General features: G+C 57.2%; 2 protein-coding genes across 7 annotated transcripts in view; both read right to left on the bottom strand.

Moving 5' to 3' along the window:
- KCNC4 (potassium voltage-gated channel subfamily C member 4) overlaps positions 1-2,231 on the bottom strand; it is a 46,113-nt gene extending 43,882 nt beyond the window's left edge. For 3 of the 5 annotated variants that reach the window (XM_040471260.1, XM_040471259.1, XM_040471258.1), the window contains exon 1: positions 756-2,229. In XM_040471260.1, coding sequence (XP_040327194.1) covers positions 756-1,433 — 678 coding nt within the window. In that variant the 5' untranslated portion in view covers positions 1,434-2,229. Of the gene's footprint in view, positions 1-755 lie in introns of all 5 variants that reach the window. The other 2 variants (XR_005788845.1, XM_040471257.1) reach the window with 2 other exon arrangements.
- A 7,878-nt stretch (positions 2,232-10,109) lies between these two features.
- SLC6A17 (solute carrier family 6 member 17) overlaps positions 10,110-24,557 on the bottom strand; it is a 51,945-nt gene continuing 37,497 nt past the window's right edge. Inside the window, exons 6-11 of one of the 2 annotated variants that reach the window (XM_040471256.1) lie at positions 19,175-19,416; positions 18,708-18,900; positions 16,682-16,874; positions 16,027-16,186; positions 14,257-14,419; positions 10,110-13,774 (exon numbers count right to left, since the gene is read on the bottom strand). In XM_040471256.1, the coding sequence (XP_040327190.1) occupies positions 13,406-13,774; positions 14,257-14,419; positions 16,027-16,186; positions 16,682-16,874; positions 18,708-18,900; positions 19,175-19,416 (1,320 nt within the window). In that variant the 3' untranslated portion in view covers positions 10,110-13,405. The remainder of the gene's footprint in view (positions 13,775-14,256; positions 14,420-16,026; positions 16,187-16,681; positions 16,875-18,707; positions 18,901-19,174; positions 19,417-24,557) is intronic. The other variant, XM_040471255.1, reaches the window with a different exon arrangement.

Genomic DNA, 24,557 nt, shown 5'->3' with positions numbered 1-24,557 from the left:
GCGGGAGCCTGCATCACCCAGAACATTAGGCCCTTCCTGTCTAACTGAAGCCAAGACATCCCAGGTGACCAGGAAGCCTTAGGGGCATGGCAAGGGGCAGACATCTTGACTTATCTCCCTGAAAAAAGGGCTCACCAGAAACCTGGATGAGAGGCCTGCATTCCGGTCCCAGCCCTGCCTGGGCTGGAGCTGGTGTCCCTCTACAGAACTCATACTTCACAGCGTACCCGGCTGCCCAGAGCATTTAAAGGAGGTGGCACCCATGGAAGAAGCTAACACATGGGCCTGCCACAGAGTAGGCGCTTAGCACACCCAGTTTTCTTCCCCCAAACCCTGACTCAGGCAGGAGGCCTAATTCCAGCTCTCCAGGCCGCTGGCCCTGTGGAGGAGTGGGGGGTAAATGAAGAGAGGCAGCCTGTGCAGAGAAGGGGGAGGAAGAGCTCAGCTAAGGGCAACCCACTCCCTCGGAGGGGATGCGGCAAAGCAGGCAGCTGGGATTAGGTCCAAGTAGTAAGTCAAGTGCGTGCAATCTCCTGATGAGGCGTGCAGGAGAGAGGGTATGTGTGTGTGGGGGGGGGCGCGCGGGCCCCCGGGGGGGGTGAGTCCCCTGGGGTTCCATGGAAGACAGAGGGAATTGGGAGGGAGGCAGTGGTAAAGGTAAGTCAGTCTCGGCCCAGCCCGCTCCTCCCGGCCCCCATCCCCACCACCACGGGTACTTACACACCCGAGAGGAGGCTCAGGCTCCTGTCACTCACCCTGGCCGCCCGGGAGGAGTAGGGATCTTCGAAGAGCGCCCACATGCGGGGCTGCCAGCCACGGCAGCCCCCCGACCCCGCGCCGGGGCCTGCACCTCCCTCATGGGGCCCCAGGCGCTGCAGGGCCAGCTCCCGCTCATCATCGCCGGCCTCGTCGCCGGTCCCTGCGCCACCGCCGCCTCCGTCCGGGCTCTCGAAGATATCGAGCGCCTCTTCGGCATCGCGGTGCTGCCGGTAGGTCATCCAGCAGCAGGGCTCCACGTCGGTCTCGTCGATGCCCCAGAAAGTGAGCTCCTCCTCGAAGAGCGGCCCACACACGTCGGCGGGGCAGTGCAGCTTGCCGGTGCGGTAGTAGTTGAGCACGTAAGCAAAGACGCCCGGGTGCCGGTCGAAGAAGAACTCGCAGCTCCCGCCGCCGCTGCTGCCGCTGCTGCCTGCACCGCCGCCATCGGACTCGGGCCGGCCCCCGCCGTCGGGATCCGCCAGCCAGGCGAGGCGGGTGCCCGGTAGGGTGCGCAGGGTGCTGCGGTAGGTCTCATGTCGCGTGCCGCCCACGTTGATGATGATCTTCTCCGACGCCTCGCCCTTGGCCATCTCCTCCTTCAGACATGTTTTGGACGGAGGCTTGTTCCCCGACTTGCGCCCACGGTAGGAGGAGACACACACCGAGCTGATCATAAGAAGCGCTGCGGGGCTTCGGCTTTGGGCGGCCGCTGCCCTCCAAACACCCTTCCCAAGGAGGCAGCGTCAGACGGGGGAGGGGGAGGAGACGAGGAGGAGGCAGGAGGCGGCGGCGGCCCCCTCTGCGGCTTGGCCCTGCCCCTGCCTCCCCCCGGGGCGCGGAGCAGGAGGAGTTGGGTTTCTCCGGTGCACAGGTGGTTGGGGTTTGGGCAGGCAGCTCCGGCGAGGGAGGCAGGAGGGAAAAGGCGAGCCGAGGACCCAAGCGAGGGGCCCGGGGAAGCAGGAACAAGCCCTCACGCTCCCCGGCTAGGACTGGACACTCAGATGCTCGGGCCCCCGGACACGCCCCCCCCTTCACCCTCAAAAGGCGAGTTAGCGCACAGTCCAGGCTCACTGCGAAGGTCTGGGGCGCGCGCGCGCTCACACTCACTCACAGGGGCACCCTCCGGCTCCCGAGTCCCGGGAGCGGCCGGCTTCCCCGCGGCGGCGGCAGCGCAGCAGCAACAAGTCCTCGGAGCGGCTGCCGGGGCCGGGCCGACGCTCTTACGGCAGCCGGCGGAGCTCCGCGGGCCCGGGCTGCTTGCGGTCAACACGAGGCGGCGGCGGCGGCATGTGGCCTCTTCCCCCCATTCATAAATCCAGCTCAGGGCTCGGATGGCGGGCGGGGCTGAGCGGAGCGCGGCGTTCAGGCGGGCGGGGGCTGCGCAGGGCGAGGCGGCCGCAGAAAAACAAGCGCGCCCGCAGGAGCGAGCCTCCCGTCCTGCGTCCGCGGCTCGGCAGCGGCTAGGAGCGGCGCGGGGCTGGCGCTGCGCAGCGGGGGCCGTGCTGGGGCGGGGGGGCCTCAGACGGGGCGTCCTGCGCAGCGCCGAGCCTGGGGGGCGGAGCCGCTCCGGGGCGCGGGGCTCTGGGCTCCGGCGGCCGAGCGGCCAAGGACACCTGCAGGCTTCCCAGGCAGCGCGGATCGAGAGCTTCAGCGCAGCGCCCCGGCGCCGGGCTCCAGCGATCTGGCGGCACTGGGAGCCACGCCATCCGCGCGTCTGCCCATCTCCGGGCGGGGCGCCGGCCTTGGCTCGCGGCAGGAGGCGGGCGAAAGGTGGCCTAAGGGCGGGGGAGCCTGGGCGCCGGTGGGCTGGGGCCCAGGGGGTTCTCGATCTCCCTCCGGCGTTGGTAGCTGATGCCACTCTCTGGTGGCGCCTTTTCTTCTCGGCCCCGCCTCGCCCGGGCGCGCCCTCCGTTGGGCGGGGTGGGCGGGGCGCGGCGCGGGGCCGACCGGACTCGCTGCAGGGCCCGGGCGGCGGGGCTCAGCCTTCCTCCGCTGAGCCGAGCCGAGCCGAGCCGAGGCGCGTAACCCCCTCACCGCCAGCGCCCAGCCCAGCGCGCCGCCCCTGCGCGCGTCCGCCACCGTCCCCTCCGCCCCTTCGGCCCGGCTCCCCGCCTTCCCCGAGCCCGCAGCTCCTCCCACTGCAGCCCCTGGGACACCGAAGGGCTCGCGACCCCTGACCTCTAACCTCCGCCCGTCCCTTCTGGCCGCTCTAGTCAACTCCCCCTCCTTGTTGCGGTTTCATTGCGGCGGACTGGAGGACGGGGAATAAAGGGGGTGGAGAGACAGTGTCGAGTGGAGGAGGCTGCCCCCTCCTGTCCCAGACACCGTGTTGGGGCTTCCTGACCACCCCGCCCCCATCTTGCGCCTGTGAGGCCCAACTAGGCCCAAGATGACTGTGATCTCGATACCAGCCTCTATCACAGTCAACAAAGACCCTGCCTGCGGTGGAATGGGGGACCTGGCGGCCTTGCGCAGAATTGGCTCCTGGTCTGGGTGGAAGAAAACCAGAGTTCTGGCACTATTGTGGGTGTGGAGTGGGTGGTCCTGAAAGATCATTAGGTTAAAGCCATGGCTCCTTGTTGCCCTGAAAGCACATAGAAAGTGGCCGCAGCCTGCCGTCCTGCCGTGTGACTCCTTCCTGGTTCAGTGTTGTTTCACTCATTGCAATTTGTCTCCTCTCCCCTCTCTGACCCTGAGGTCTTTCCAGCCTGCACTGCTTTTTCATCTTGATACCTCCCACACTGCCTGCCTGGAGAACCTGTTTGCTAAGTGATTGAGAAGCTGCCATACCCAAAACATTAGGCACCAACCCGATCTTACTGGCCTCATCCCAAGAGCAATTTCCAGATTCGTTTGTTTTTATTTGTTTTTAAGTCCAGAGCCTCTTCTACATCTTTAAGTTAATCCTCATTTTTTACAGCTTCAGGCTGCCTCCATGTCCATCGGGATGATATAAGGAGGGTTTTAAGGCAGAAATACAAGGGGATTGACACCTGCTTCGGATACCCGTGTACCATCCAACTTCCAGATCGGGTAGTACCTGGCTACGGTGGGAAAACAAGACAAGGTCCTGGTGTGCTCCAAAGAAAGGTTAAAAGCTCAGTGCAAATGCAAGGGGTTGTCAGCAAAAGTCTCATTAATGAGGGCAGAAAAACAAAGGAACTGTGGTCTTTGATGATTCGTACTAATATGCAGAGGAGGTGGGTACCATCCTGGACTGTAGCCAGAAACACACATTTGCTGGTACCTCTTTTGTGTCCAGTCCTTAATATCTGCATTTCAGAGTTTGGCTGGCTTTGGGTTTGCTGCAGCAACGAAGAAATATCCCAAATGTGACTGGGAAGAGAAGACCTGGGACTGTCCAGAAGCTGGAGAGCCATAGCAAGGATGTTAAAGAATTGACTGATGAATAGCTTTCAAGTGCTATCTGGTTGTGTCCTGGCAGACTCCCTTGGGGTCTCCCCCACTTTGCATTTTTCAGGCTGGCTGAACTCAGTCATTCCAGAAAGAGTGAGAAATTGGTGGGAGTGGGGTGGGGGGGAATGAAAAACAAACAAACGAACATCCTAGCATCCCACAGCTGAGTCATTTGTTTATCCAGTAAATATTTCTTGAGTACCTACTGTGTGCCAGAAGCTGTTCAGGCAATGGAAATCAATGAATAAAACAGAGCCCTACCTGCCCCTGCCCCCAACCTCATCCCAGCAAATCTCTGTCCTCTTGGGGCTTCTGCAATGTTTGTGGACAGTAATAAGCATGTGGGGAGACGGGTGGAGGGAGAAAGCTGCCAGGGAAATAAAAGGCCTGGAGGGGAGGTCAAGAAGCTGGCGTAGGGGTGGGGAAACCCAGGAAGAGCCAGGTAAGACAGAGGGCCCAGCCTGGGAGAGGCAGTGAGTAAATGTGCACTGGGGGTAGCGTCCCTGACTCAGCGCGCTGACCAGCTCCTGAAGATGGGAACTGAGCCTCAGGCCGGAGGCCCCGAAGAGCAGTCCTCACCACTTTGCTGAAGGTTTTATCCCAGAGCTCTGGGCTAACCTGTTACCTAGCCTTTCTGGAATTTTCTGGGGGATTCGGCACGTTGCAGCTGGCTTGTCTCCGTTGGTTCTGTGTGCATGAGCTCATGCTGTTTCCCCAAAGTGCAGAGCCCAGGATAGATGAGAGCCCCCTCCCCAGCCGGCCCTGTGACGGCCTACTCTGGATGGGTGGGTGCTGCCCCCTGGTGGTACTAGGAGTCCCTGCTCCTGATTGCACCTCTGGCCTGTGGGGATGAGGAGAAAAGGGGTTTAAAGGCTTGGGGTGACGACAGATTCTGGGCTTCCGGTCAATTCCAGTTTCCCATCGGGGACCTTGCATTCTCTTGCCTTTTCCCATTCCTCCAAGACCTCTATAACCAGCAGGCTGAAGCAAGATTGAAATAGCTTGGAAATTCCTAATTCTACAAGCCTAGTTCCCTCTAGTGTCACCTTTTCTCCACCTTCCTTCCCTGGGCCCTGTGGTTTCTTCTAGCAGTCAGAAAAGAGCACCCATCTGGGTGCTAGTTCACACGAAAGTGGCAGCCACAGTGGGCTTCCCTCACCAGCAATAAAGGGTGTGGCAAAAGTGTAGGAACACAGGGCAATGTCTGCTTCCAGGGTGACACTGATGAGGGCTGGCAAGCCTTTCTATAGCCCTTCAAATAAGGCCCTTGGTCTCTGAGAGCTGAGGCTGACCCCACCAACCCAAAGCTGGAGAGCCTGACATCAAAGCCCTTTGCCCTTCCCCTTTCCCTACTGTGGCTTGGAGTGGGGCTCAGTCACCTTGGGGTGACAGGAGCCATCCAATATCCTCTCTGTCTTCTTGCTTTGGACTCCACTTGTGTTGAAGGGTTCCAGGCCTAGGAGCAAGTCCCACTGCTGTCAAGCAAGGATCTCTCCAATGATACTCACATGACCCCCTTTTGGCATTCCAGCTCTGGCCAGGGACTGACCCTTCCTCCCTGAGGCCCAGGTCAAGGAGCCAGCATCCTTTCCCAGCCTGCTCTGCTCCCCAGCCCAATTAATTGAATTGTCTTATCAGCCATCATCTCATCACTGGGGGGAGGGTGATAGAGCCTTTCCCTCACTCTCATGGAGGGACTAGGGAAGAGAGCCAGAGGAGGCTGGAAGTCTCTTGTTTGCTTATCAGTTCATTTAACCCTGCCTCCCACCCCCACCGCAGGCAGCCTGCAGAGACTAACAGGCTCCAGGTGAAATGCTGAGCGCCTTCCCAAGTGGGATCCAGGGAGAGCCAAGCATAGAGGACAGCCCTCGGGGCCCTGTGGAGGTCAGCTGTAATGGTTCTTCTGCACAGGGGCAGGAGGCAGGGTTGGGTGGCTGTGATAATCCCAGCGAAGGTGTGTTTAGGGCCCTAGGGAACTCAGAAGATGGACTTTAATGTCCCAGCTCTTAAAGTGCCAACAGGGTGCAGGCCACAAGCTCAGGCCTGGCCAAGACTCAGAGCCTCATAAATCATGGACCCCGAGTCATAGGGCTGGCAGGGACCTGAGTGCTACCTCACACGTACATTCTCCTTGAGAGATTTCTGGCCTAAGGAGCAGCAATGAGCTCTGGGAGACTGAGCTGGGCCTGTGGTTGGGCCAGGGGTACAGAATGATATGGGGTCGCGCGTGGCCTCTGCCCGTAGAACAGTATTCATGGGAGTCACAGTACCAGGACCAGCTCAGTAGACCCCCAGAGCTCTCTTTGCTCAAAGTTGCTGGGATAGACACTCTGCCTGTGTCCAGAGACAGAGCGCACAAGTGCACATGCACACACACACACACACACACACACCCTAAATCAGGGCCCACCTGGCAGGACTCCTTGGCACTCAGCATCTCTCCATCTAGAAAAGTACAGTTTCCTCCCACCTGGGCTAAATTCCAGCAAAACTGGTTCATTCCATTAGAGTGGTTAATTAGTTCTGATGGGCCCAGCCCCCTCCAGCAGTGTCCTGGGGAAAGACGACGCAGTCGTCTGGAGAGGCAGACCAAACACTGGCTCCTCTTGGATGCTCATGAAGCCCAGGGATCCTTCCCCATTTGGGTCAGTCTTGGGAAGAACAGAGGGACCCAGAAGCCAGCCAGCTCTGCCCCAGGGAGCCACAGGGGGGATCTCCACCGAGTCTCTCTGCTCTGCAGCTGGCTCTGTGGCTGGCACGGAGTAATCGAGTAATCGTAATAATGGTTTGTTTGTTGTTGAGTGACAGACGTCATCTTCTCCCCATTTCCTGGGTTTCCTCCCACATAAGACAGTGTTGTGAAGAACGCATCCGTGTGCCTGGAACCAGCCAGCGGGCATGACAGTGGCAGGACATTCCAAGTCACATGATGACTACCCTGCATGAGGCAGGTGCCCCCGCCTGACCCTTATTTGTATCTTCTCAGCGCTTGGCACACCCCTAGGACTCAGACGCTCAGGTCATGCTTGAGGCAGGGAATTAATGTTGGTGGGATGAGGGTGGGCAAGGGGGAAGCTTTCCTTGTAAGTACTTGCAGTACCTAGATTGGGAGTCTAGGCTTTGGCCCTGGTTTTCCCCCGTCTGCTTGTGGGAAGTCTGGGTAGATCTCTTCCCCTCTCTGGGCTCGAGTTTCTCCAATTGTCCTATGAGGAGCTTGGGCCACATAATCAGTAGGGTTCATGTTTTGGTTGCTATCACTCTGAAGCAAATTACCCCCCAAATTTAGCGGTGTAAATACAAAGAACATCCTATTTTGCTTCGGATACTACTGGTCCGGCAGATCCGAAGGGCTCAGTGGGACCGTTCTCGTTTAGGGTCCCTCATGCAGCTGCAGTCCAATGTCCACTGGAGCCTCAGACCTCTCCAGCTCAGCTCGACTGAGTGCTCGCTGTGGTATGTTCATGTGGCTGGCAGGTGACAGTGGCTGTCAGCTGGGAATTGAGCTGAAACTTCATGGGACCACCTACAAACACACAGCTTCTCTAGCACTGGCAGTCTCAGGGCAGATAGACTTCTTACACGGCAGCTGGGATTCCCCAGGACCACCATCCCTAGAATGCATCCCTAGACATGGCATGACTTTTCCTGAGCTAGCCTCACAAGCCATCTAGTGTCACTTCTGCCATACTCTGTTGGTCAAAGGAGACGTTTACTCACCCTGATTCCAGGGGAGGAGCATGGACTCCACTTGAAGCATTAAAGAACTTGGGGGCTTTTTTTTTTGAACCACCACATCCCCGTGGTTTGTAGAATCCTTCAACCCTGGCCCAAGCCCTTATGGTTGGCTGAGACTCTGTGGCTTGTTGAGGCTGGTTTTTTTTGGGGGGGGGGGGAGCAGTGTACAGGATCTGCGATACTCCCTTCTTTGGAAACAACGCCTTCTCTCCCCTCCTTTCTTAGTTTCTTTGGGCTTTAGGCTGAATCCGTCTTTTCTGAATAGCTCTGCGAGAATGGCTCATTGCATGGGTAATGGGGCCCTCGGAATGAAACGGGCCCCATGGATCTACTCCAGCTGCAAAAAGGAAGGGAGCTACTATTTAATAAGCACCTATTATATTTCAGTACGGAAAGAGTTCTGTACTGTATTCTAGTAGGGGTTCCAGAAGCAGGTCAGTTTTTCCTCACAGCAATCTCTGCAAGGAAGAGATTTGATCGTCATCCTCCTTTTACAGATTAGGAAATGAAGTTTCACAGGTTTGTGACTTGCCCAAGGTCAAACGATCGGTGACAAAGCCGTGACTCAGAAGAAGCTGTTCTCGGGGCGCCTGGGTGGTTCAGCTGGTGAGACATCCGACTCTTGGCTTCAGCTCAGGTCATGATCTCACAGTTTGTGAGTTTGAGCCCCGCATCGGGCTCCTGCTGACAGTGCAGAGCCTGCTTGGGATTCTCTCTCTCTCCCTCTCTCTGCCCCTCCCCCGCTCACTCTCTATCTCTCTCTCAAAAATAAATAAATAAATAGGGGCACCTGGGTGGCTCAGTCGGTTGAGCAGCTGACTTTGGCTCAGGTCATGATCTCGCAGCTCGTGGGTTTGAGCCCCACGTTGGGCTCTGTGCTGACAGATCGGAGCCTGGAGTCTGTTCGGATTCTGTGTTTCCCCCTCTATCTGCCCCTCCCCAAATTGTGCTCTGTCTCTCTCTCTCTCTCTCTCAAAAATAAATAAAAAACATTTAAAAAAAAAAAAGGAAAAATAAAAAGAAGTCTGGCCACCCGGAGATGAACCATGCTGGAGAGGCCAGGTGTAGACACTCTTCTGGTGACAGTCCCAGCTGAGCCCAGCCTTCCAGCCATTCTTACTGAGGTGTCAGCCACTCGGATGAATGTGAGTGAGGCTGCCTTGGACCCTCCAGACCAGTTCCTCTGCCAATTTAACACCACTAAGTGACCTCAGTTGCCACCAGAACGGTCCCTCAGACATGCCCTGCCTGAATTCCTTACCCCCAAAATCATGAGATATAAGAGAGATAAAATAACTTGTTCTAGGTCTCCTCGGAACGGGGGGGGGGGGGGCAGCTGACATTTGAACTTGGACTTGGAAAGTCTGACTCCATAGCTCCTTCAAACCCACTGCTTCTTAGTGGGTTTATGCGTGCCTCCTGGCAGGGAAATTGACATTTCAATCCAAAACACTACCTTCAACCAAAGGGTTGAATGAATTTACAAGGAGGGACGTTTTCAGCACAGGGACTTTCTCAATTAAGAGGTACATGCGGTGATATAGAGTCTGGGGACATAGAGGGTGGTTTCCCTCTGGAAAACTCAGGACAGCAGGGGTTGATTTACCTATGTTTGCGTGTCCATAGCTGGCACAGAACCTGTCACCGTGGACACTTAATTGTTCACTAACAACCCACAAGGCGGAAGTGCTGGAGTTGGAGAGGAGGGTAGGGGACCAAAGATCTGGAGAGAAAGGTTTTCCTGCCATCTGGTGGCTGTTTCTGGAATGACACCTTTTACTTCTAAGGAGAAGGAAATGGAGGGTGGCTGGGGGCCTGGGCTGCGTGTGCAGATCAGGCAGCAGCATTTCAGACTGGAGTGGGGTGCGGTAGGGGGGCCTTTACCTTCCACTAAAGTTTGCAAAAGATCAGAATTTAGAGCGTGCTGTTCACATGAGATTAGACGTGTGGAGTACTCGGACCCCAATAAGGCCTCCTAGAAGCGTGTGTGTTCAACACCCAGGGCAACGCTTAGGCAAAGAAACACGCATCCCTCCTCAGCCTTCCCCCAAACTCCTCAGCCAGCTAGCACCCACAACCCACGGCAACCCTCTCTGCCCCATCCTGTCCAAGCTTCTCCCCCGGAGCTGCTGCTGGCCTCTAAGGCTTCCCCCATCCCCTCTCCCTGAGCCTGAGGCGGGTCAGAAAGGCAAGAGGGGTTTGGTAAGAACACTTTATTGTACACCGTGGGTGGGGGGAGTAGAAAGGAAGGAGGGGGTCGGGGGATGACGATGCCTCGGCCCCTCCCCTGGGCTGAGCGGTCTTGACCCAGGGCCCTGGCCAGTCACGGGGCACACGGACTTCATGTCTCTGCTCTCTCCCACCATGGGAGTACTCTGGGGGGACAGGCGGGTATAGCTGTGAGGAAGGGCAGAGGGGGAGCCCCCTGCCTATAATACTACAGGCCTGCTGAGGGCCTGGCACCACGCAGCTTGTGGCCCCCAGCCTCACCACCTATGGCAGGCTGACTCAGGAAGGCTTCTCCTGGCACTAGGAAAGACGTCCCCTCAGATTTATTGCTGGAGGGCAAAAGCCAACCCCTCGCCAGTATGCCCCACCTGTCCACCCCCATCTGGAGCCCAGGCTTCGCATTGCCTCAGCGGAGTGGGGCTCCCCGAGGAAGAAGCTGGTGACAGGGGCTGGAGGACAGGCAGGAGCAGGGACCGGGGGACGCTTTCAGGCACCCCCCCCCCCCCCCCCCCGCCTGCCCTGAGTCCGCTGTCTCCTGTGGGCACTGCATGGACAGCACCAAAGCCAGTAAGGGACATGGACTCGGCACAGGGATGTGGGGGCCTGCCCCTCCCGCTCCTCCAGGGAATCTGGGGCTGGAGCTCACCTTGTCAGATGCCTCACCTCTTCTGGCCTCGACCAACCGCTCCCAGCCCCCCTGAGGAGTGAGGAGTGTGTGTCAAAAGCGCAGGGAAAGGGAAGCTGTTCCTTTCTGAGCCCTCTCAGGACTGTCTCAAGGACGAACACGGGACAGAGGCGCTGGGAGAGGCTCTCCTGGGGTCTCCCCATCTTAAGAAACCCAGCACTTTTCCTCAGGATGAAAACCTTGTGGCTCCAGAGGGAACAGCAAGAAGTTGGCTAGAAAATAAATTTGGGGGCTGTCCCCCCCACCCTAAAGCCCCTCCTTCCCTGTTTCTGGCAAGCCCAGGGGTAGGAAGGTAATGGGCCACCAGCAAGAAACACCTGCCTTTCCCCACAGCACCCTGCCCCGAGGCCTTGCCTGACAGAGCCGAGGGGGGAGGCAGGGAGAGGGCCAGTGTGGTCTGCAGGGACGTGGTGAACACGGGCCGGCACGAATCACCTACACACACCCACACCCAGGTAGGGGCACGCACCACACACACACACACACACACGCACGCACACGCACGCACCAAGCTCCAGGCCTTACGTCTAACACAGCAGAGCCACAGCCGGGACGGGGCCCGGCCTGCAGCCAAAGGCTACAAGCACTACCCGGCCCGTAAGAACCAAGCAGACGGCCCCGTTCAACCGCCCTGGTGCAGGCTGGCAGGCTGGGGCCTGGCCCAGCCACACGCTACAAAATTAAAAATATATCAAATATACAATGAAAATAGATCTGTACAGCACTGAGGATGAAAATAGTCCACCAGCCACAGTATAATATTGGGTTTGTCATTTAACAGCATTTACACCCACATGTACAGATTGAATATACAATAGAAATAGAATATATAGAAGAGTATATATAGTAGAGTGTCTCTCCTGGGGCCTTGCTTTTCCTGTTGCTAAGTCTGCTGGGATTGGGCATGGGGCCAGGTAGGAGGTGTTGGTGAGGTGCCTGAGGCGGGATGCTGTGCCCCAAAAGCTCATGTCTTCGGGGACATGTGGGTCTCCTTCCCCTCCTCACACTGAGAAAGGACAGGTGTGGCCAGAGGGCTGGAAATGGGAGCAGATGCGGGGGGAGGGACCCCCTGGCAAGTTGGTGGGGGGGACCATGGGGCTAGGGGATGAAGGAGGGAACCCTGGGCGTGGCCTGTCCCTCCCAGCGCTGAGAACACGGGAGTGACTCGGGACGTTGCGTGAAGGTGCCCGGGCCTAGCACTGTGGCCCGCTGCTGCCCCGTGTACCTCAGCTCTCACAATTGGAGTTCTGCCATCCCCGCCAGGCTGCCTGCCTTCCATCCATCCACGCCCGTGCATCCACGCGACCATCCTTCCGCGAGCCCGTCCAGCGCTCTTCAGACATTATTCTCCAGCCAGACTCCAGTCCTCCCAGCCTGCACTCCGAGGGCAGCCCTCTTCTGGGGGAGGCCTCAGGTAGGGGTGGGTGGGGATGCGGCGGGGACTGGGCCCCAGGACAGAGACCCGGCCCTTCTCCTGGGCAACCCCGGTGCCCACAGCACTGCCCGTGCCCTCCCTGTCACGGGCCGGGCGGCTTGGGGAAGGTTCCCGAGATATTCACACATGACATGCACACGGCGCTGGTTGTGCTCGAACAAGGAGAGTGGGTGGCAGCCCAAAGGGGCAGTGAAGTTATCTGTCTTTCCCTAGGGATGAGGTTTGCTGGGTATGAGCCCCTGAACTCCAGGGACCCCCATTCCAGGGGAGAAGCTGCCGCTAGTGAGAAAGTTGGGCCCCCGGGTGAGAGAGGGAGTGTGCTTCGCAATTGTGCTCCAAACCATCTGAATTGTGCTGTGAACCATCAAGTGTGCTCTGGAAACCTCTCTGTGTACTGTCCCCTCCTCTCTAGAGGAAAGAGGCACAGGCCAGGACTGTGGGCTCCAGGGTGGGGACGGAGAGAGCTGGCTAAGCCCTCATGGAGGCGGGCAAGGGTTCCGGACAGTTGTCACCCTCCCAGGCAGGACGCGGGACACATGCTGCCCCAGGCAGGGTCGGGAACATGGAGATTCCACCTAGAGCCCAGGCCAAGGGCCCCCGTGCCCAGCCCACAAAACAGACCTGGGGACTTCCACAAGATTCTGTCCCAAGTCTGAGCCCTGAGTCCTGACACAATCGTCCCGTCCCCAACCTTGAATTCATCAGCCTCTGGGCTGCCCCACACCCCGTCCTACCCGACGCCGAGCCTCTCACCACCACCTGGCGGCACGGAGGGATGCCCAGGACCTAAGAACGACAGGTGCCAGGTTACAGGGAGTGGGTAGGGAGAGTGACCCCTACAGTGGCCACTTGCAGTCTCCACTGTGCTGGGAATCAGGACTTCTGGATTGTTCTCGTTAATCAGCTGCAATTTGGTGAGTGGATCTCAGGAGGTGACATGGGCTGGGAGCCTGCACTGGGGACAGAGTTTCTCCCGGCCCCTGCTCAGGTCTAGGGAGGAGCTGGCCAGGACTGGGGTGGGGGATGAGGGAGGGCACCCCCCTCTCTGTGGGCAGAGGGCCTGGCCTAGGAAGCGAGGCCAGGCCGGGACGAGCAGGCTGGATGGGTGTGGGGGGAGAGGTGGGCAGGGCAGGGTGGGGCGGTGGTCACAGCTCCGACTCGGGGGTGCTGGCCAGGAGGTAGCTGCTCCCATAGCGTCCATTGGGGTTGCCGCTGGTCTCCAGGGGCGACGTGCTGCCGGGCCCCAGGTAGGAGCGGTGAGTGGGCATGGGGGAGGGCGCCTCGCTGGGCACCTTGCTGAGGATGAAGCGGGTCTCATCGTTCTCCTCCAGGTTGGAGATGTCCTTCATCATGCGGCCCTTCTTGTAGGACACGGAGAGGGTGTTGGAGCCATCAGAGAGCAGGTGGAAATGCCGGAGGATGAACACCACGGGGATGGGCAAGGTCGCCACGACGATGAGGGTGATCAGGAGCGCCATGGCCCAGTTAGGGAAGTACAGGTAGCGCTCCGCAGCCTAGGGGTGGACGGGGGCGAGGGCTGCTGTCCGACGCCGTGACCACCTCACCCTCCCAGGACCTCCAGGCCTGACTCTTCCTGCCCTCTCCCATCCCCACGCGCCATCCTGGCCAGGCGCCAGCAGAGATGGAAGGCATCGGGGTGGCTACTCGAGTTAGCTGGTCGCCTTGGTTAAGCGCCCGAGCTCCCCTGGGTCTCGGTTTCTACATCTGGAAAATGGATGGGTAATTCTGCTCTACAGACACGGACAGAGAACACGGGGTGGGAAGACTGGACAGGTGCACCAAACTTTCCGACCCTCAGTCTCCCCCTTTGCGCTCTAGGGGTAATGCCACCTCTCTCTCTGGGCCATTGTAAAGATTACAGATCAGGTGTGCAAAGGCCCTGGAGGGGCCTGGCACACAGCAGCTCCCCTAGAAGGGTTTATCTCTATTGCCTGGGGAGATGCCAGTGACCCTGGGGTTTCAGGTCCCCCCTCACCTCCTCCTTGATCCAGGCGCTGTACCCGGGGGGTGTGACCCCCAGCTGGATGATGCTCGCCGTGGTGAGCACAGCCATGCACAGTGGAGACACGAACTTCCACATGTAGAAATAGAAGCGATAGGGCCGGAAGCCCAGCATCTCTGTCAGCTCCTGCATGAACCTGCCAGGTGCACAGAGAGCCCAGCTTCGACACCGCCACCGCGCCTGCGTATCCCCCCACAACTGCCTCCTCCAGGAAGCCTTCACTGACCAGTCCCTCCCTCCCAGGCTCTTCCATTCTTCACATTCAGCGCTCCCAGTTTATTATTCGGTGGCCCAGCTGGCCTCTGCGCAGGCTCTGGTGCCCTCTGCTGACCTCCCCTGAATACCTAACAGCTCACCCCATCCAGGGATTTGCTGCTGTTCACGGGACATGCCTGGGCAGCTGGACAGGCGCCGCAGGACTTCTGTGTGCGCCTTGCACCCCACCCCACTCACACTGGTCTGGCTCCACACGCCCCCTGCTGGAAGAGAGGTGAAGGGCGCTTCTCTAGCGTCCAGGGGCCCTGACTTGGGGGGTTCTAACGCCTGGGTCTGTGGGTAGAATTACAATAGCCGTCAGGCTGTGTACATGAATGTCATGAAAAAAACATCATTTCTACTTCAATAACACCTAAGTGCAATCTTGCATTTCTTACTGTCGTAAATGCAAGCCACCACAGCGGAATTGGCAGTACCTGAGACTTTGTCACCAAATCATTACATCACAGACACCTTCCCATCACGTTACAATCGAAGCCGCCTACAAACGCCATTTATGTCCACCGCTATCTCACGATGATTGCCATAGCTAGGTCGTGTAACTTCATGCAGTAAAAATAAGGTACCTGTGCGTCACTGTATCCGATTTTCAACAGCACTTTCCTAGTTTTCAACTTCATTCATTTCCTGTATCTTACATATTTTATCTTATCCAGTTGAGAATAATATTCTGGGGCTTCACCTGACTGCAGAAGCCTCTTCTGCAGGAGCAGCCTCTTCCAGCCCCGGCTCCCAGGGCTGTTCCTGTCTTACCCCGCGTCCCTGCCTGCGCTCTTGTAGGAAGAAGATGGCTGTAGCAGGGCCGTGACAGAGCCTGATTCCAAGACCAGGTCCAGACACGAGCGGAGGCTCCGGCCTTGTGGACAGAGTGGGAGGGGCCCGGTCCTGGGGCTCCCCAGGCCCACAGATTTGTTAAATGAGGAATGAGGCCGGGGGGCTGACGGTGGATGTGGCTCTGCCGTGGGCTCGGGCCACGAGCCCCACTGCTTCCTTACTGCTGAATCCCCCAACCGCACCTCATCTCAGGTCCCCAACCGCACCTCATCTCGCACCCCCAGATTGCTCACCCCAACACTGAGTCGGGCTGCTGAAGTCCTACAGTTCTCTCTGAGCGGGGGGCCTCTTGTACAGCCGCCAAGTGCTTAACAAGCTTAACAGAAGTCTGAAGAGCTGGTACTCAGGGGCTACAGTAATTTAAGGCAGTTTAGGGTGATGCCAGGACCTGAACCCAGGAGACTCACGCCCTCAGCCCGGCTCTGCCTCTTACCAGCCAAGTGGCCTTGGGGAGTCACGTCCTCCCTCTGAGTCCCAGATCTCTAAGGGCACTTTGAGCGCTGACATTCTGACTCTGTGATCTCCTAGCCCACTCAGAAGCAGCCCTGGGGACACGGCACTCTCCAGGAGGTCATAATAGGACAGACCCCTCCTCCTGTCCCCCGCCTTCCCCCGGCCCCCCCCCCCCCTTACTTCTTGGTTCCATAGATCCAGGCCACAGCAATGTTCTCAAGGATGACAATGACGGTGAGCGGCAGGGTGGCAGAGTAGTCGTCAAACATGGTGACAAAGTAGTTTCCGGAGCGCTGGACGAACAACAGCCCCACGAAGAATGCAAAGACACAGCAGCCCACTACAGAGAGCCGGGAGGCCGGTGTGGGGGCACAGGTGCAGGGTGGGCGGGGCCCAGGGGTCTTGGGGGGCACCCAGGCCCCTCCCTTCCCACCCCTCCTCCCTGAAGGCCTTCAAGGGAGGGATCCAGATGCTGAGCTTCTGAGCTCCCACTCTACCAGGAGAGGAGTGGCCCAGGGCTGGGAGTGGCGGAGACGGAGCAGGGCCAATGTGGAGGGAGGGCACCCCCCCAGGGGGGTTCAGCAGGCCCTCAGAGAGAGGGCCACGTGACCCAAGAAAGAGGCCATCCTCCAGCTCGGGTTTGGCACAGATTCCCCAACAGCCCTCTCCTGGCTCTTGAGTGCTCTCCTCTGGGTGGTAAGCAAGGCCCCAACTGCATCCCGGGGGGCAGCAGAGAGCCTTCTCAGTATGGAGTCTTCCTAAAGTCAGAGGCACAATGGTCGCCCCTGAGGGCAGCCCACAGGGCCGGGGCCGGGGCGCTGCCGGGAAGAGTTACCTGTGAACATCTCCTTGGGCACCTTGAAGGTGTCGATGATGGGCGTGGTGATGCCAGCCATGGTCCCAATCATGCTGCCCAGACCCAGGTTGATGAGCATCAGGAAGAACATGACAGACCAGAACGGGGAGGCCGGGAAGTGTGTCATGGCCTCAGTGAAGGCGATGAAGGCCAGCCCTGTGCCCTGCACGGACTGAGCACGGGGTGGAGGGCGAGGGCTCAGCGAAGCCCACACCACTCCTGGGAGCCCCTTGCTTCCTCATCTCTGCCCCTGCAGCTTTAAGAATAACGATTCCCTCCTTCACAGGAATCCCTGCCCCCACCTAAATCTCGTCTTTGGCCAGAGGGTCTCAAACTTGAGTGAGCATCAGCACCCCCCCCTCCCCCCAGGGAGCAAGGTACCGTTTCAAGAAGTTCACCTATGGGATCTGGGAGCTATGAGCTGTGTAGGGATCCCAGGTGATCTAGATGAAGATGCTCATATTTAGCCCAGCCTGAGACCCTCCTCCTCTAAGAAGTCTTCCCTGATGGCTCCAGCCACAACTTTGGGAGCATCCTGTTCTGAGCTCCAGACTTTAAGGTAGTGGGACCAGCCTCCAGTGCCTAATGGAACCACACCAGAGCCTTTAAAACACCAATGCCTGAGTATTCCCCCCCGCCCCCGGAAATGATCATTTGATTGGTCTGGCGCTAAAAGCTGGGTATGTGGGTTTTATGAAGCCCCCGGGGGACTCCAATGGGTAGCCAAGGTGGAGAGCCACTGCACCCATGCCTGAGCCCCTGCTCATGGGGCAAGAGACCACACACTGCCCACGGACATCACTTCTACGCTGTCCCGTAGGGACCCCTGATTGTGGGGAAACACCTCCCCCAACTGCATGAGTGTATAATTCTTGTCACTTGGATGTTATCGACGACTGATCGTATAAGGAAAAAAACCTGGCTCCAATCCTAGTTTTATTCAGAGGACCGGGCCATGCCCAGGAAAATGAGGCGGGATCTCACGGAAGGGAGGGGCCCTTTGTGCTGCCAGTCACCTGGGGGCAGAAACCAGACTGGATCGTTTGCTCTCGATCACATGGGAAGAGGCAGAGGGTACAGGGCACGGCTCCCTTGGCATTAGTATAGTGCCAGTAGCATTCAGAGAACTTCACATCGAGCTCAGGCATCAAGAAAGGGAAAGCTCATCTTCCCTAGCTTCATAAAGAGGGCAGAGTTGGCCTGGGCTGAAGGGAGCTGGCTCTGCCCCATGGAAATCTTGGCACCAGCTGGGTCCCAAGACCCTGTGGGCATGTCTCTATCCTGTTACCCCTACTAACAGAACAGTCCCTTTGAAAGTTTCCAGCTGTGCAAGTGGGAATAGAAGCAAGGTGACCAAACTTGGGCCTGAGCATTAAGGAGGGAGCGATAGTCACCTGCTCTGTCCCAGGGACTAAGGGTCATTGCGGCAGTGGGAGCTGCAGTGAGTCGGGACAGCCGGGGGAGGGAACCGAAGCATCAAGGGGCGACTCAGAGCATGGGGACTTGAACCCTGGCTCCCCTTACTAGCTGTGAGACCTGGAGCAAGCTTCCAATTTACAGGCTACACAGCCGCAAAATAGGGGGCCGTATTAATACTCAACTCACAGCACTGTCGTGAGGGCCAGAGGGGACAGACAGCAGAGCGCACTCAGTAATGGAAGCGCTTCTTTTCTGTGAGCCGTGTACAAAGCCCTGTTGCAAGTGCATTATGTATGACCGTGACCCACGTGCAGGAAGCCTGTGCAACGCATCTGAAAGTCATTCCGCACGATTCCTGTGATCTCTGGGACGTGTGTGTGTGCCTCGTGCCAAAGGTTTGGCTGAAACCTTTCCTCTCTCCCTCCCTGGACACATCGTGGGTCCTGGTTTATCAAGCAAGCAAATGAGTCCCTGGCGGCCTTCTGAGGCCTGCATCCAGGCTCCAGCCACCCCTGGCCTGTCTCTGGGTCCCAAACTCCCACGTATGCCTTTCTGCCCACCCCAGGAAGGGCAGCCTGCCTCACACCTTGTCCAGCTCGTCCTCCAGGAGGCAAGGGTCGAGGCCCAGAGCTGAGAAGTGGTCCTCCTTCACGGCCATGATGACTTTGTACATCTCCGTGTAGTCCTTGGCAGTCAGGTGCGAGAAGTTGACGTGTGGAGGGATGAGGTCCCGGCTCAGGACATTGGTGTGGAGGTACCCCAGGATTTTCTCGGCATTCCTGCAGCACGAAAAGGGGAGGGCCAGGTAAAGAGGCAGGAGTGGGCACGGTCCCTGAGGCCCCTCCCAGACACCCAGGCAGGAGCCCGCACGGGCCATCGACAGAGACATCTCTGAACCCGTCCCTGGGATCAGGGGCCGGGGCTGGAGAGAGCTCCTCTGATGTCCAGCCATCAGCCCCGGGGCGGATGGGGACTCTGCCTCCGTAGCCCGCCTGCCCCGACTGGGTAAGGTGGACAGGGAGAAGAAGGGACAGCAGCCAAGATGCCACCTACTCGACCACACACTTCTCGTTCATGATGTTGGCCTTGAAGCCCAGCACGGCAAACACCACGAGGGTGGCCAGCACCGAGGTGAAGAAGTTAATGAAGGACACCAGTGCAGCATCGAAGTGACAGTTGTTATCTTGCTTGTTGTAGCTGGAGAAGGCGATGACACCCCCGAAGCCCAGCCCCAGGGCAAAGAAGACCTGTGTGGCTGCCTCCCGCCACACCTGGGGGTCCAGCATCTTGTCCAGCTGTCGGGGGAGGACGAGAGACACACAGATGATGGTTTTATTCACGCACAGTGGCGCTCCCACCTCGGCCCCTTCCTCACCCTCACCGGAGTTCAGAGGCCGCATGGCATGATGGGAAAGCTGTGGTTGGGTGACCTTGGGTTTTCCCCTGACCCCTCTGAACTTCAGATCCCCACGTGCATAACACAGATAACAAGAGCATTAACTTCAGAGGATTGTTGTGAGGCTTAAGTGAGATAAAATAAATGCTGTGTGCTTACTCAGTAACTTCTCAGTTCATTTGAACTGCCACCTTTGCTAACCACGGGGCTATTATACCGAGGAATATCTTCAGGGCCATTAGGTATGATGTGTGGTGCACAGCTCAAGGGAAGGCCATTCACTTGGACTATAGTGTGAATGGTGCTTCTTAGAGTTGTGCAGTGTACAACCTGGACAACAGCACTAGAGAACTGAGAACATGAGTATTTCCCCGATACCTTCTCCACTTCAAACCATGAAAAAGGACACCAGCTCCTCCCTCCTGCCCACCTGATCTTTTCCCAGGAAAAAAATAAGGGCCCCATGTTCATTCTTGCACTTCTACATGTTCTAGGTCACAGAAAGACCCTTCCCCCCTCCCACCCAACCAACTTGAAGCACAGAACCCAGACATTTCCTAGAGAGGGGAAACCCCCTTCCTGACCTTCCATCTGCCTTCAGACCTGATGGAACCCTGCACCACAACAGCCTGTAGAGGGTACGGGGCAATTCCCAAAGTGCTTTTCGAAGCCATTTTCCTTTTACTGTTTGCCCCTCAAGACAGGGACCGTGGCTTGGACCCAGCACGGGGCTGTAGAGTTAGATGGACCCAGGCCTAAATCTGACGCCCATCCTTAAAGCTTAGAAGGGTTAGAAAAATGACAGTGCCTGTTTTATGAGCCTCAGTTTTCTCATCTGAACAATGGGAACAATAATAGAGTATCCCTCCCACGGCAGTTGTGAGGATCAGGTGTGCAGCAACAAGTAATGCCTGACACATAAATAACAAGTTAATCCGGACAAAGTGCCTCTGACTTGGTCAGGACAGGTTTTTTTGTTGTTGTTTTTTTGGTTTTTTGGTTTTTTGGGTTTTTTTTTTTTGGTGGAGGGAAGGAATTACTGTTCACATTTTGAAAGAGTGAACAGACACCCCAAGGTGAAAATTACTCGCTTGGAGTGACTCGAGTACAGATGCTCTGATGCTGGCCCCTGACACCCTCCTAGCAACCCCCCCCCCCCCGCCAGACCATATCCCTCCTGCGCCTGTGTTGCTGAGGTCGACCCAAGTGACCGAGGAGGCAAGGAGGTTCTAGAGAGTTTGCTCTCCCTGCAGGCACAAGCCCGAACTGGTCCTGTCCTGGCCGCCCCTCGCTGTGTGCCTGTGGCCAAGTCCACTCCCCGTGTGCGTACTGAGGCCTTGGACTTGAGGCTCCGCCCAGTGCTACCTTACAGCCCTAACGCCCAGGATGGAGGCCCATCTGCCCACCACCTCAGCAGCTCCCTAGGCACAGCTGAGCGCCTGGAGTCACCCCACTGGCTGAGAAGATGCTGGCAAGCTTGGAGGGCTGGGAGAGGCGCCCCCAGGCTCACCCCAGCCTCGCCCCAGGCTGGGGAAGAAGAGGAGGACCACGGTGGTAGAGTCTTCAGGGTCAGTGCACAAAGGGAGGCCTGGCTGGCGAGTATGCGTGTTCTGGGGGAGATTAAGGTCCCCTCTCCTTGCACAAAATAAAGTCATCTTTGGTCCACCAAGAAAACCCAGAACCCAGGCTTTAAGGAGCTAACAGTACCCGACTTCCATGACAAAGGGGACACCTTCCCCATCCCCTCCCTGTCTCCGCACACTCAATAGTAATGTGTTGTGGCCTCCCTGTGAATATGACACGCAGCCACTCATCCATCAAACACGGAACACCTACTGGGGGTCAGGCCGGGGGCTAGGTGTGGGGACCCACAGAGAGTAAGAGCAGGCAAGGTCCCAGCTCCTGTGGAGCTGATATTCTAATTGTCAAATGACCCCACAAACAGATGTTAAGTTGCAAAGGTGACCAGGGCTGTGAAGGCCAGGACCCAATACTGGGTGGGGGGAGGCGGGGGGTTGAGCCAGTCAGGAGGCCAGGGACAGCTTCCCCTGAGGAAGGGATCCTTGAACTGACATCTGAGAGGTAGAAAGCGAAGTTAAGAGGGCAGGGAAGAGCATTCGGACAGAGGGAACAGCGTCCGCTGAGGCCCCGAGGCAAGGCAGGACAGAGGAGGGCGTGTGAACAGAAAGAGGCCAGGCTGCCTGAAGCAGCAAGGATGAGGCGCGAGAGGTACAGGTGAGGCTGGGCGGCAGAGGAGTCAGATCAAAGGTCTTACAGGGCTCCCAAGAATGCACTTAATCCGGGGGGAAAAAAGTGATCAGATGTGCATTTCTGACAGAAACCAGAGCCAGTGAGGCAGCCCTGTTAGGAAGCACCTCTGGGGTCCAGGCAGGGTAATGATGGCCTTGCCTAGGGTCAGGGTGGAGAGGTTTCAGCAGGAAAAACCAAGTCGACCTTCGCTCTGGACTGGAGGTGGGGGGATGCTGGAGAGTCAGATGCCAAGGTGACAGCCATGCTTCTGGCCTGCGTGCCTGAGAGGGTGGAGACGGACACCGAGGAGAAGGGGCAGGTCTTGATGGGGTTGGAACGGTGCCGATCGAGACGTCAGCTGTAGAAATGCTGAGTTTAATGTGTCTTTACGATAGGCGAGAGATGTCAAGTGGGCGGGCAGACAAGTGAGCCTGGAGCCCAGAGAAGAGAGGCTGAGCCAGAGATGTAACTCGTGAGGTGTAGGTGTGCGGAAAGGAACTGAAGGGCTCACCGGGGTGGGGAGAAGAGGCAAGCCAGGGGCCGGGGCAACATCTCCAAGTTCAGTGCAGCAGAGAGGGAGGTGCAGCAGCCCAGACAGGAGGAAGCGCAAGAGAGGGCTGGCTCCGGAGGTCACAGGACACAAGCCTGGCTGGAGGGGGACCCAGTCTACCGAGAGAAATATGCTACGGTGAGCAGGTCATGGGTGGGCTCCGTCAGAGCCGTTCGGGAAGCGATGTGGCCAGAGTCACGTAGATGCCAGGAAAAGTGAGAAGCAGAGGGGAAGAAACGAAGGCAAAGCAGATAATCTACTCCTTGGAGAAGCTAGCCCTGGAACGGGAGGAGAAACGTGGCAGGTTCGGGCCATCAAGGAAGTGTGGCTTTTTTATTTGGTATCTTGTTTTTGCTTTTTCAATTTTATTTATTTATTTTTTTTTAATTTTTTTTTCCAACGTTTATTTATATTTGGGACAGAGAGATCAGGGCATGAACGGGGGAGGGGCAGAGAGAGAGGGAGACACAGAATCGGAAACAGGCTCCAGGCTCTGAGCCATCAGCCCAGAGCCTGACACGGGGCTCGAACTCGCGGACCGCGAGATCGTGACCTGGCTGAAGTCGGACGCTTAACCGACTGCGCCACCCAGGCACCCCTGCTTTTTTAATTTTAATTTTAATTTTTGAGAGAGAGAGAGAGAGAGACAGACTGCGAGTGGGGGAGGGGCAGACAGAGAGGGAGACACAGAATCCGAAGCAGGCTCCAGGCTCTGAGCTGTCAGCCCAGAGCCCAACACGGGGCTCAAAGCCACGAACCATGAGATCATGACCTGAGCCGAAGTTGGACACTCAACGGACTGAGCCACCCAGGCGTCCCATGTGTTTGTCTTTAATGCAGTGACTTGATATGTAAAGGCCGATGGAGGACAGGGGATCTAGAGGGGAGGGGGGCTGTCTTCCACAGGGAACCCTGGAGCTGCTCACGGAGGGAGCAGGACAAGAGAACAGGACAGGGCAGCTGCAGGGTGGGTTTGTATGTTCTGCGTCTGTCTCTGAGGGGGTTTCTGTCTTGGTGGCTCTGTTCACCCCGTAACGCAGAAGGGTGACTCACCTGTTAGGGGTGAAGCCGGCACGTTCAGACAGGCGGAAGAGGTTTAAATTGGTCACAGTGGAGCACGGAGAAATGGAGCAGGGTTATCCCACATTGTCGAGGGTCCACTGTGTTTGCAATGTCGTCTTTACAAAAAGTAGGACAGGCCCACGTTTCCTTACCTAAAAGCCCCCAGGCCAGACTGGTTTTGGAACTCGGGCTCTTCTTCCTAACTTTATTTTAGAAAGGTAATATGGTGCATATGCCACATAATTACATAATCCCCCAGCGGGGTCTGGGGCAGCACCCTGTAATCAAACGCATTGGTATTTCTGTAGCAGAATATGAAAATTCACACCAAGTGAATCAATAATGACTATAAATAGCCTCACATCTGTTCAGGTCATTTTGCCGCCAACTGAGTTCCGGGAGAAAGAAAAAACAACTTTTGTTTTTCAGGGCTATTTGGATTTTGGCATTGTAAGGAGACAGAGGCCTGCATGGAAATTTGAAGATTATTTTAAACAGGAGAACAAAATAATCGTTGTCCCAACGGGGCAAGGACCTTTGTACCTCCCCTGTCCTGGGTGGGTTTTTAAAAGATCCTCCCAGAAAGTTCTAGAAATGGTTGGGGGATTACTTATGCCTGGGAGGTATGCTGGCATTCACTGATGCTCACCAATGATCATTCATGACAGTTCTACCAATCAGCTGGAAACTGGGCACTTCCCTCAGGCTGGGAACCTAGACAAAACGGCCGGGCTCTGGGCGGTCTGGTGAGTTCCCACCAGGAAGAAGCACCAGATTTTGTGCCAGAGGGTAGGTTGAGATGGACACCGCCCTGTCCGTCCCCCTTGCATGCTGAAAAATCTTTGATGGTTCCCCACTGTGTGCTGAAAAATCTTTTTCCACTCTTTGCTCCTATCTCCGAATGCAGCGAACTGACTCTTCCAAAGCCCCGCAGTCTCATACCTCTGGCCTTTGCCCAGGCTGTTCCCTCTGCCTGGAATTCCGCTCCTCTTACTCACATACCGGTGAAACTCCTACTTCTTTCTTAAAGGCCAGCACAAATATCACCTCCTCTTTGAAGCTTTTCCTGATGCCTCCGGCAGAGCTAGTCACAGCCCTCGGGCTCTTGTAGCTCCACTCAATACCTGCATTCCAGGTTTATATGTTTGCCTTCTGTTCAACACTCTGTGTTTCTTAGG

Source organism: Herpailurus yagouaroundi, unplaced genomic scaffold (assembly GCF_014898765.1).
Source record: "Herpailurus yagouaroundi ecotype Mexico unplaced genomic scaffold, PumYag 77, whole genome shotgun sequence".
NCBI lineage: Eukaryota > Metazoa > Chordata > Mammalia > Carnivora > Felidae > Herpailurus > Herpailurus yagouaroundi.
The sequence above is the reverse complement of the archived record's forward strand: the minus strand, read 5'-3'. Positions and strand labels throughout refer to the sequence as shown.